The sequence below is a fragment of the Vespa mandarinia genome, chromosome 15 (genome assembly GCF_050613455.1).
Source record: "Vespa mandarinia isolate Hongniang chromosome 15, ASM5061345v1, whole genome shotgun sequence".
NCBI classification, from domain to species: domain Eukaryota; kingdom Metazoa; phylum Arthropoda; class Insecta; order Hymenoptera; family Vespidae; genus Vespa; species Vespa mandarinia.
Window position 1 is genome coordinate 4894730 of NC_140824.1, and position 11723 is coordinate 4906452.

Here is an 11723-nt window from a genome sequence, read left to right on the forward strand (position 1 = left end):
GAGAATAAATTATACGAATACAAAATATTGAAATTGTATAAAAATATAAATGTTGGAATTAAAATTTTATATATTTTCATTTAGTTATTTCAAATAAATCATAACTGTGTCAAGTATATTGCGTAAAGCTATTATCTCTGCAGTCATTAAGTTGCTATTCGCACCAAATTGAATAATAGGTAGAGGAGTATGTATTTTAAAAGCAACCATCTTTAGCAACGGATTTTTACAAGATATAGTCTTTTTTTCTATATTTAATTTCAATTTATCTGTAATATATTCTAAAATCTGTTCTTCAAGGGATATTATTTCAACAGTGTCATATTTCTCTGTATTCGAAAGGCTTGATTTAAATTTCTTAATATTGTCATATATAAAAGTTAATTCTTCCTCTTTACCATCGCAAACTTTATCACAAATAAAACCTTTAAAAAATAAATGATAATTCTGGAAGTTAAGATTTTCATTTGAAAGCACAGCTGAGCATTTCTTGGAAGTCAATTCTAAATATTTTGTTTCGATATCATTCTGAAGTATGTTTACATTAAGATTGACTATTCGTAAACCTAACTCCTCAAAAGCATTTGTGTTTGCTTCTTTAGACATATTATCGTCACACATTTCAGAACCATCATTCATTTTTGATTCACACTGACTTTTAGGTATAATCAATGCATTAGAATTGTGAAGACGTTGTAACATTTTTTTTGCAACTAGTTGTTTGGCTTGCTTTTTTGTAGTTCCTATTGCTTCTTCGGTTATCGCCCCTATTTTACAGGACATCGTAAAATTCTTTTCATGCGCTAGTCCAGTTGTTTGACTAATTTCATACTCAGGCTGTATTAATTTATTTTCTATACAGAATTCCTAAAAAACCAAAACAATGTTTTTCATTTCACATCATATTACAAATGAAAAGTATTTACAAAGGAATAAAGTTACACGTGCTTGGTAAAGCGTAAAGAGTACGATGATGAAAATATACTGTATTGTTCATAAGATTAAAGAAAAAGTATTAAATAATAATTTAAATGAGTCATACTTGTAAAGAGCCAATATAATTTTTATGATCTTCCAACAACAATGCTTGATTTAATAAAGGTGAATTTGGCAAAACTGACGTACCAGTATTAATATTTTTTAATGGTAATACTGGTCTTATTATAGGAGTACTCTTTGATTCTCTTAGTAACGTTAACATATTTTGAGCTGCGTTTTGTTTTGCCTCTTTTTTGTTCAAAGCTTGTCCAACTGCTGATAAATCTTTATATTTCACTTCAAACATAAATATATTTACATTTTTACTAGTTTGTGAATAAGTTGAAATATAAGTCGGTAAAAAACCTTCTTTCACTCCTAACTCTTGTAAAATCATTATTGGTGTTTTAGCCATGTTTATTGAATAAAAACAAATATTAAAATATTATCTAACTTAAGGAATAGAAAGAGTTTTTCTTCAAAGTTTCCAAAGCGTTTTTGTCAGTTAATAAGAAGGAGGAATTAAACAAATTTTCTTCTTAAATCATATAATGAAAATTTGCTGTGTTCTTCAAATTCATCAGAAGATAACAAAAAAGCAATTGCTATAAATCGTCATAAATAGGATATTCCTCAGAAGACAATTACTAAGTAACAAGTCTAACGATTCCGAATTTCTCAATCAATTTTTAAAATATCTATATAAACACAAATAAAATATTATCATTATTTTATATCCTATGAAAACACAAAATATTTTCAAAAAAGTTAATATATGTGTATATGTGTATATATGTATATATATATACCGTCATAACAACATCAAGGATAAGATTCAAAAACATTATCGAACACAAAAACCAACACTTCTCGATATTTGTTGCTAAAGAATTTTCCACTCCATCTTCTTTCTCACTAATGTATTATTCACTGATTTGTTGGTTACTTTCGCTTGATCTCCAAGTATCTATCTTATATATACAAGTGCCGTGCTGACGTAATAATTCCTTTTAAAGAATACATATGGAAGGAGAAATTCAACAAAATGGTGGGAACAGTTTCATTATGACCTATTGCCGCTTCCAAAATACGTGGAGTTATGGTTATATTGACATCACAAATTCTTTTATTTCATGAAAGATTATACCTTTCCATACCGGAATAAATGGGAAGAAAAATCTATTCGGATAATACATTTTTTTACCGGTTGTACGTTGTACGTTTACGTTACATTCTTTTTCAAATTCGTTCGGTCGAACAGACGAGAGTATGTACACGTATACAGATTTTTTTATATCATACGTATTACTTTATAATACTATTGGGTTGGTAACTAAGTGATTGCGAAAAGTGTAAAGTCCATCTATCGACAAAATCCGCAGTCACTTAGTTTCCAACCCAATGACAGGTATATATATATCATGAGAATATTAAGGATATTCAACTAGTTGTTACTTGATTCTACAATCAAATTTTTACGTTATATGTCTATTATTAAAAATAAAAAAAATATATGGAAAAATTATAGAAAGGTTAAAGTTTTATGTCAGTTCAATAAGTCACCCGAAAAACCTTTTCTTTCTTTTCTTCTTTTTTCTCTAGACATATAGTCATTATGTGGAGAGAAGAAGGAGGAGGAGGAGGAGGAGAGCGAATTTATTATATATTCATATAATCAATTAAACATTACATAAATTTCTCATTCGACACAAGGCTTCCTTTAAAGCGATGGCAAATTTTGTTGCGTCTGTTTCTTTAGAAGACTTAAAGGAAGAGCAGCCAAAAAGAATATCGTTCTTTCGAGGATTATAACAACAACCATAACCGTCTGGTACAACCGGACCATAGCACATAAATGACAACGTTTTATGAGGCACCTGTTGATTAAAGAATTATATCAAGACTATTGTGTACGATTGTGAACATACTTCTTAAGAAATAAGAACTGTGTTCTTACTTGACTCGATGTTATATTATAGTATGTACTTTTAATATATGCAACATCTTTATACAATTCTGGAAGACACATTGATTCTGTAGAAGCTATCATTTTTAAACCATACAAATGCTTATCGATACCTTGTCCTAATGCAGCCTGAAGAAAAAAATAAATTTTATATCTTTATATAAAAGACTTAATTGACGCATTGACTACTTTGAAATAATTTTTCACTAATCGTTATATTCATCTAATACACTTTAACACCTAATACACTTGATAAAGTTTTGTACATAAGTTAGTTACTTCAGTTCTCTGAAATGTTATAAAGGAAATCTTAAAAACATAATAATAAATACATACAAGAATACATACCTCGGATGCACTTTCTTTATGCCTATTTATGGCTTTAAACATCATTTCTTTCAATTGTTTTTCGTCTGTACATCCATCATTACTCATAGCTTTTGCAAATGATATAGATTCAGTGCTCGTTGATCTGATACATTCTGTTCTTGCCTTTCTAAATCTTCTTAATCCAGCACTTTCATAATGACATGGTACCTTTTTGTGAAGTTTATAATAAGAAACTTGCATGGCAATTTGAATGAAGCTATCAGGAGATAGCTTATATTTTATTATCTCATTTCTTCCAAATTCATTAAATGTAAAACAATCCATATTAGTATTTTGTGAGATACTGCAAATAAGAATATTTTTATATATTATCCAAATTAACGCATTCGTTATGTCTTTGAGAAAAAAGGAAAAAAAAACAAAGAGAAAAAAACCACTAAGTGCAATTTATATTTTTTGTTTAATATACTTGGTACAGTTGATAAAACCAAACTGCGTAACACAGACACATAAAAAATTTTACCAATTGGCATCATTTGCAGCGAACGCGTTGAAAGCACGTATGTTTCGCATATATAAAAAATGTAACATACTTATCTACAACACAGGTAGCATTTTGAATAGCACAGTCTATTTCGTCATTGGTTTCAAATTTTAAACATTCTGCCCTTGGGAAGTTATCAAATTTGTCACATTTTACATCATTTAGTTTTGATACGCTAAAAGAAAAAACAAAGATAAAAATTGTACAAATATCGATAAATATTTATTAAGAGACAATCTAGTCTCACATCGTGGTGATTTATAAATGAGCTTTCATGTTTTTTATATCATTGCATTATATTTACATGTATTTTGTAACGTGATCGTATAATACACCAACAGGAACACCTTCGCATGGAGTATGCTCCATTTCCAATCCGAAAAAACCATCAGTAGAAAGTATGAACTGTTAAATACAATTTTTGTAAATTAATTTTATCAAAGTTTCAATATATAAGTAAAATCTACAATATTCTGGTTAAAGATTATAATTATTTTTCTATCTTGGATTATTATAATAATTGATATTTAAATCTTGTTAATGTTTAACATTACCTGTATAGTCTTATCATGCCACCTGTTCCCTGCATTTAAATCACTGTTATAACCGGTTAAGGATTGTAGAGCTCTAACAGAGGCATTATTTTTGTTCTCAAATGCTTCTTTAGGCATTTCTTTATCCAGACATAATATGAACATTGATTGCTCAATATCTTTTATTATTTTTTCATTATTTCCTTGTTCTAAAAATGATAGTATTAAATAGATACTAAAGTATGTGCACATATACTTCAAGATTATATTTGAAAAAAAAAAAAAAAAAAAACTATTTCGTAAGATATTCATAAATATCAAACATGAGAAAAAGGAAAAGACTAACATAACATAATTATAATTCAAAAGTTCGTAAATACCTCTAAGTATACAGTGATATTTTGCCCATGTATCCCTGTCATTTCCTGTTAAAATGCCTACGGGCTTTCCTTTCGTCTGTGAACGACTGACAATATCTTTAATTGTACCAGCAATTTGAGTTTCATTTAAAATACAAGAATTTTTAATAACGTCAAGTTTAAAAAACTATGAAAATAAAAAAACTAGATACCAATATTAATATATAAGAAATATTGCATATAATATAAACATGTTGAATGTATCTTACATTATTATTACTGATTATTATAACGTGTTTCGCGTCATCGGTATGTAATAATTGATCACATTCTGGAGCAGGTCGACGATGCGTTCCAAGAATCATTCCATATTGTTGCATATCTAACGGTTCATTTTTGATCATTTCTTGTTCTATTTTACCGCTAAGCAGAATTATATAATTTCTGAGTAATTTTTTACGTTTATCTTTTTTTATCTATTAAAAATAAATATATCTTACATAGAATTTACCTTTTCAACATATCATTATAATCACAAGTCGCTTTAATAAGATGTGCCGCGATTGTATAGATATCTTCTTTATGACAAAATTTTAAGGGTGCACCAATGGTAGCAGGATTAGAATGAATGACAAGAGGAGCCCTATAACTCAAATATGCAGACTTTATCCACCATTCCTCCAACTGTAGATAGATAAAAAGATCTTCAAAATAATTAGATTAGTTTTACAATAGAGTTCAAGAAATCCCCTATCTGTTTACCCAATTGTCGGTATTATCATATTTTTGTAATAATTTTGATTGTAATAAAGGTCCAGGACCATTTTCAGAAATAAATTCCTCCACAATTCTTTTTGTATTACAATATTCATTTTCATTCAATAATGGCTCTACAGATCTGAAATAATATTATTACATTTAAAATACATATCCTTGCGTTCACACTTATTATCATTCATGTTAAAATAATAATAACAATAATAATAATAAATATCGCAAATTATATACCTTAAATATTTTTCTGCAGTTTTCTTTAAATCTGGAACTGGTAGTTTAGGAAGTTCTTGCTTATTTAATTTCAATGTTGTTAATTGTGCACGTAACATCATTGAAATACTATTACGTATCCTGCCATGTACCTTTAATTAAAATTCAAATCACATATACGATATATTTTATATGTTATATTATCAAGTAAAATACTTACAAACGTGGAAGAAATTACTTTTTGCATTTTTGATTTTATAATATTCTATTTCGTAAAGATGTATCAAGTATCAAAGATTTAAAATATAGATGACTTTAAACGATGCTGTAGGCAAATGTTGGATGAACAAAAGTATTCAGGAGAAGTATAGGGAATTTAAAAAAAAAAAAAGAAAAAACGAAAATAATGAATAAATGTTAGAGAGTTTTCTATAGATAAAAGCGTGTTCGCATTGCCTGATTATTTAACATCAGATATAACATTTGTATTATAATCGATCATGTATTTATATATATACATATACATATATATCTTGGTATTTTTTATCACAAGTTTCTTATTAGAATGCAAAAGTTCGAAAAATTACATGCAATTGATATGCAAGATCAAAAAATCAACTTATGATTCGCTTGTATCAATGTACGCCAACCAATCAGAAATCAGAGAATGATAATCATAAACGTAATTCAAATTTTCGACTAATTTGTCCTAGAAAGTATAATAATTAACGTTTAATAATTAATAGTTAATTATCGAAATATATCATATTCCTAAAAAATACAATGTAAAAGCTACAATGACGAAAGGCACATTGATACGATAAGCACCAAACGACGCCATTTTGTATATTACAATCATTGACTCTAAACATTTTAGATACATCAACCACTTTTGGATTTGTCAATAAAAAGTAAAACAATTTTTCACGTTTTTTGGAAATGATATATATATATAATATTAATTTATATGTTATTTTAATTATATTTTCTTCAAACTATTATTCATAGTTGTATATAGTATAGAGATGAAGATACTTCCGGTCATACCTAACGATGCATCTAATTTTTTTTATTCTATGGAACACAAGCTTACATGGCGTCGTTTGATATCACTCACTCGTTGTTGGTTGACGCTTGGGTTATAAAAACATCCGTTGATTTTGCAAAGGAAAAGTGTAGTGTAAATTGAATAATGAGAAAGTCGCCGTTAAGTATGCCTGGCGGTAGTAGAAGTCAGAATAATCACGAGTGGAAGTCTTATGTTGATACGAGAAGGACAAATTGTAGTTTTGTTGCTTACAAGCGTGGGTGTTATTCTTACAACGGTGTAGAACTGAATCGTGGCGATAACGACTTCATTCCCTTGAACACTAGTACGCCGGATCAAAAGAGACACAGTGGTAACAGATATGGTTCTGGGATTGGTCGAAATCACCGCAATTCAGGTAGTTGGTTGTTTAATGATTATAGAGGAAACCACTTTGCGAACACAAAACTGCATTTCAATAATTCCTACTCTCCTTATAAGCATACTGGTATGCAATTTCATGGACAAAATAAGGTATATAAATATTCTACATGATATATTTTGTAACTTTGATTCCTGTAAGATTCAAACTAATTTCTTCAATTATTATATGTGTTATATAGTGTATGCAAAAGGATAGTCATAGGCAAATTGACATATCAAGATATATTGACATTAAGTCTATCTTAGAAGATCCATGGGCTGAATTAATGCAAAAAATGGATGACTCTACGTCGTCTGATAAAGTTGACGCTTTAAATGGACGCTCCAATATTCCTTATTCCAAAGAGATTAGCAAAAACGTGTCTTTGGTTGATACATACTTTCAGAATAACCAACACAATGCAGAATCTCAAGATCAATCTATAAATACTGATTTAAAAATAAGCGATAATTCTTTGAAAGTTACAAATATATCAGATAATCAATTGGAAGATACTAAATTGGATTCTACTTCGAATAATGAAAGTTTGTGCAATAATAGTAATGATAATAATCATGTGGCAGGTAAAGAAATTAAACAAAACATATAGCAATTGATCAATGTTACATACATATAAATCATACGTAATAAGGAAAGAGCAAAATTTCTTCAAAGGCGATTCATAGATATGACAATGCAATCTTTAATTGTATGTATGTACATTTTATTAATGTATATAAAATTTTGCACGCATCATATATAATTTAAGATATATACATACGTACATATACACACATACATGCATACATGCATACATACATATATACATATATACATACATACATACATATATACATACATACATACATACATACATACATATATACATACATACATACATATATACATACATATATACATACATACATATATACATAACTACATACATACATACATACATACATACATACATACATACATACATACATACATACATACATACATACATACATACATACATACATATATTAATGAGATTAGCAAGGTGATATATAAGCATATATGATTAGTGTAAATAGAGCTATTTTTTAAGTGCAGATCTTTTTTGTAAAAGTAGAATTTTAATCTATGTGGATATGTACAAGAAGTGCAGTATAAAATTATCTTTCACATTGAACTTTCGTAAGAAGGCTGTGAAGAAATGTATAATATTTACTGAAAATGATTTATATGTGCAATTCTAATGTACACAGAGAGCAAAGCGTGTTTGAATTACAATTAGGTAAACATTGAACACCAACTTCTTGTCCATAGATTAAGTAATTAAGACATGTCCTGAGGTTTAACACTCAGTTAGATAACTTAAATAAAACTGAATTCTTTTTTACTCTTAATACATAACGAAGAAATCTTTGAAGATTCACAGAGTCTGTATAATTAAGAGTAATATCAATGTAGTAAAGAAACTTTATTGTAGCATGCGATTATCTGTACATCGACTACAGTTAATTTTAATATTCATTAACTCTTAATAATATTTAATGATATACCTTATGAAATAATGTTTTCATCCCTCTAAATGATGAATGTAACTTAAATAGATTTTGTTCTATATTTAAAGAAATAGGAATTATTACATGTATGTATCTCTAACAGGAAAATTTACTTTACTTGTATCAATAGCAATATTGTTGATAATATTAGTTTTAATTCGCTACAATTAAGTATACATAAGAAGTACGTGATTTTGTAGATATTTATATGATGTGATTTTTTTGTCTGTATTAACAGCAATACTCGTTTTTACATATTTGATCTCTGTATTGTGTGAATTTGCATATGTGTATGTCTTTTATCAGATATAGAGACTGTAAACAGACTCTCAGTCAAAAGAGTTCTAATGCAATATTATGCTAATAAAAAAATAAATAATAAATCATATATATATACATATATATGTGTATACATATGTGTATGTGTGCGCGCGCGCATGTGTGTTGGTGTACATACATATGATGAAAAGGAGATACACTTTGTCCAGATTTATATGATACATTACAAAGAACGGTGTGTGAAATGGGACAAAATAAATTACATGTTGTTTGTCACATATTATATGTGACGTTTCATCTCAACATGTTAATTTAATATATGTACAAAATCATGAACTGGTACAAACTTAACAATTAACTTGAAAAAATTTCAATTAGTCTTAATCTCATGTATTAATGTAATTAATACATAAATTAATGTAATTTCTCACAATAATCTCTGTTGTAAAAAGCATCAATAATCTGCTAATAACTGTATACCTAATGTTCGAAACAAAAAAAAAATATATGAAAAATATAAGAAAAAGCAAACCAACGTCTAATTACTTTGGATAATTTTAATTTTTTAGTAATTATGCTTAATGAAATAACATTAATTTTTAGAGTGTACACTATTAAAGTTAAGGTCGATTCAATGAAATTTATATAATAATCATACTTACCAATAATGTCACAATTAAATTTCATCTATTGAGATAACACAATCTAAAAACTTATATGTAATAAGCAACTTAATAAGTAATAATCAACGATCGATTAAATTGACTGGATGATATAGCATCAATATATTTTATAGATCAGTATTATTATAATAATTCTGAGTTAGTGACACTTACTTATTTATATACAGGAGACAAAAATAATATTATAAAATTAGTTGTTATTATTATTATTATTTCTTTTCTTTTTCTTTTTTTTTTTTTGTAAAATCGCTCTTAAATCGACTGTCTTAAGATTGCCTTTCCATATAAGAGAATAAGGATTCATCATTACTTATTTTGGTCTCATTGCTTAAAGCTATAATTCTGTTTTCTATTACCTTTCTTTTGTTACTTTTTCTTTCTTTAATGATCTTAATCCATGGTCGGTAAATATATATTGCATCGAAACGAATATTTTTCATACTGCTTATTTATAATAAACTTTAGGTAAGACAATGTAAATGCCAATATCTTCAACGAAGCAACTTCTTAACTTCCTAAATGACTAATTTCGTTGCACAAAAATCTTTTTCGAAATATTACACGCACATTTCACATTTCGTCCGTATGTTTTAAAGGATAATGAAATAATTATGATAAATGAAATAATATACGATAATATCTTTGATTTTTGATAGTTTAGTAACTTTGATGTTTAAATAATAACGTTGATATTCGTTTATTTTTACTTACTCAAAATCAACGAATTTTTAAATAAGTGTAAGAAATAATTAAAAATTTGTTATTTAAGATATATTATAAATAATACTTTTGAAAACGGTAACCCCTTTCTCGATGTTGCTTAATCGCTTAACACACAGTCATTCATACACACACATACGTGCATACAATTATACGATTTACGTTTAAATTTACTCGTAAACTATTTGCAGCTAAGCGCGCTTTTAAATTACATCTAAGGCGGTTATGCACCGCTGGTTCTGGCTGTGTACATACATTTTGTTAATAGCTTGCACATATCATACATCATACATACATAATATATATACATATATACATGTATGTATGATACATGTATGCATGTGTGTATGTATACATACAGGGTAATTCGATAAAAGTTATATAGAAATATGTTTTCAACTTATATACTTCATGTACTACATCAAAGATTCGTACATACGCATCCATGAGGCGTACATAACCTATCATCGATCGATATCGATTATCGAAGATCGTATAGAAATAAATACATTATTTTAAATCGAGATTTTTAAGGAACTTTGATGGATGAAATTAAATGAATGGAGCAGACAATAAGTCTCAACATAACCTATCAGCTGGGAATATGATCGTTGGATATCGATTATCGAAGATCGTACAAAGTACACATATGTTATTTTCAATCGAGATTTTTTCATCAATGAAACCGAATGAATGAAAAGTTACTGATAATTCTCAACTTCGTTCGTACAATTCGATAAAAGTAAAATTAAGAAGAATATCTTTTCACGACACAATTGAAATTTTTCGTAAACATTAGCGAATTACCCTGTACATTTAGTAAAGGAAGTTGTATGAGGTAACTGTGTCATTGAAGGAGAGAAATAGAGAGAAAGAAAAATAGAAGAAAATATTCTAATTTGGTCGTTGACAATGAATTACACCGATGGTCCGAAGGAACGTTCGAATCGTCTTAAATCTATCTACACATTATAATTGATCAATGAGCGAAATAACGAGAATAACGTGTACGAGAATTCTAGATGGTTCGAGTTAAGGTTACACTATCGATTTATCTTTATAAATGTTATACAATATCGTATTGGAGACATGGGTAATACAATACACATGAAAGAGAATATGATACTCGATATATATCAACTAGTTACTAGAGCAACGAAATGCCAGAATAAATAACGCGTTGAGAATTACTGTCCTTGTTTAATAAATTTGCCTGCTCGATTGAAACTCCCTCTAGTTAAATTGTTTATAAAAATAATGTTTCTTACATCGAGATGATATTTACACAAATACGTGCGTACGTGTAACAATTAGGATCAAGCGAAAAGCTCGTGATGTTA

The 11723-nt window shown here is 27.9% G+C and overlaps 3 protein-coding genes across 4 annotated transcripts; 1 reads left to right on the forward strand and 2 right to left on the reverse strand.

Moving 5' to 3' along the window:
* Nucleotides 1-79: 79 nt before the first annotated feature.
* On the reverse strand, nt 80-1918 carry LOC118449658 (uncharacterized). 2 transcript variants are annotated; one of them, XM_085661455.1, is made up of 3 exons: nt 1788-1918; nt 1043-1275; nt 80-867 (listed from the first exon to the last, which is right to left on the reverse strand). In XM_085661455.1, exons 2-3 carry the CDS (start codon nt 1199-1201, stop codon nt 85-87), a joined length of 942 nt encoding a protein of 313 aa, XP_085517581.1. In that variant the 5' UTR covers nt 1202-1275; nt 1788-1918; the 3' UTR covers nt 80-84. The 2 variants fall into 2 exon arrangements, with proteins under 2 accessions (XP_085517581.1, XP_085517580.1); XM_085661454.1 differs by lacking the exon at nt 1788-1918 and having other exon boundaries at nt 1043-1393.
* Nucleotides 1919-2657: 739 nt separating this feature from the next.
* LOC118449727 (carnitine O-acetyltransferase-like) lies at nt 2658-6535 on the reverse strand. Its single transcript, XM_035884630.2, has 12 exons — nt 5918-6535; nt 5719-5849; nt 5473-5608; nt 5222-5394; nt 4980-5133; nt 4732-4897; nt 4373-4560; nt 4123-4223; nt 3868-3993; nt 3293-3617; nt 2936-3073; nt 2658-2855 (listed from the first exon to the last, which is right to left on the reverse strand). Exons 1-12 carry the CDS (start codon nt 5942-5944, stop codon nt 2658-2660), a joined length of 1863 nt encoding a protein of 620 aa, XP_035740523.2. The 5' UTR covers nt 5945-6535.
* Nucleotides 6536-6760: 225 nt separating this feature from the next.
* LOC118449729 (uncharacterized) lies at nt 6761-9416 on the forward strand. Its single transcript, XM_035884633.2, has 2 exons — nt 6761-7258; nt 7348-9416. The coding sequence occupies exons 1-2, from the start codon at nt 6890-6892 to the stop codon at nt 7756-7758; spliced, it is 780 nt and encodes a 259-aa protein (XP_035740526.2). The 5' UTR covers nt 6761-6889; the 3' UTR covers nt 7759-9416.
* Nucleotides 9417-11723: the final 2307 nt, after the last annotated feature.

Coding starts and splice junctions, on each gene's coding strand:
- LOC118449658 (XM_085661454.1), bottom strand. CDS start 1,393: ATGGCTAAAACACCAATAATGATTTTACAAGAGTTAGGAGTGAAAGAA. Junction 868..1,042: donor ATTATATTGGCTCTTTACAA/GTATGACTCATT, acceptor TTGGTTTTTTAG/GAATTCTGTATAGAAAATAA.
- LOC118449727 (XM_035884630.2), bottom strand. CDS start 5,944: ATGCAAAAAGTAATTTCTTCCACGTTT. Junction 5,134..5,221: donor TATAATGATATGTTGAAAAG/GTAAATTCTATG, acceptor AATTCTGCTTAG/CGGTAAAATAGAACAAGAAA. Junction 3,618..3,867: donor GCTACCTGTGTTGTAGATAA/GTATGTTACATT, acceptor TCTTATTTGCAG/TATCTCACAAAATACTAATA.
- LOC118449729 (XM_035884633.2), top strand. CDS start 6,890: ATGAGAAAGTCGCCGTTAAGTATGCCTGGCGGTAGTAGAAGTCAGAAT. Junction 7,259..7,347: donor AATTTCATGGACAAAATAAG/GTATATAAATAT, acceptor TGTGTTATATAG/TGTATGCAAAAGGATAGTCA.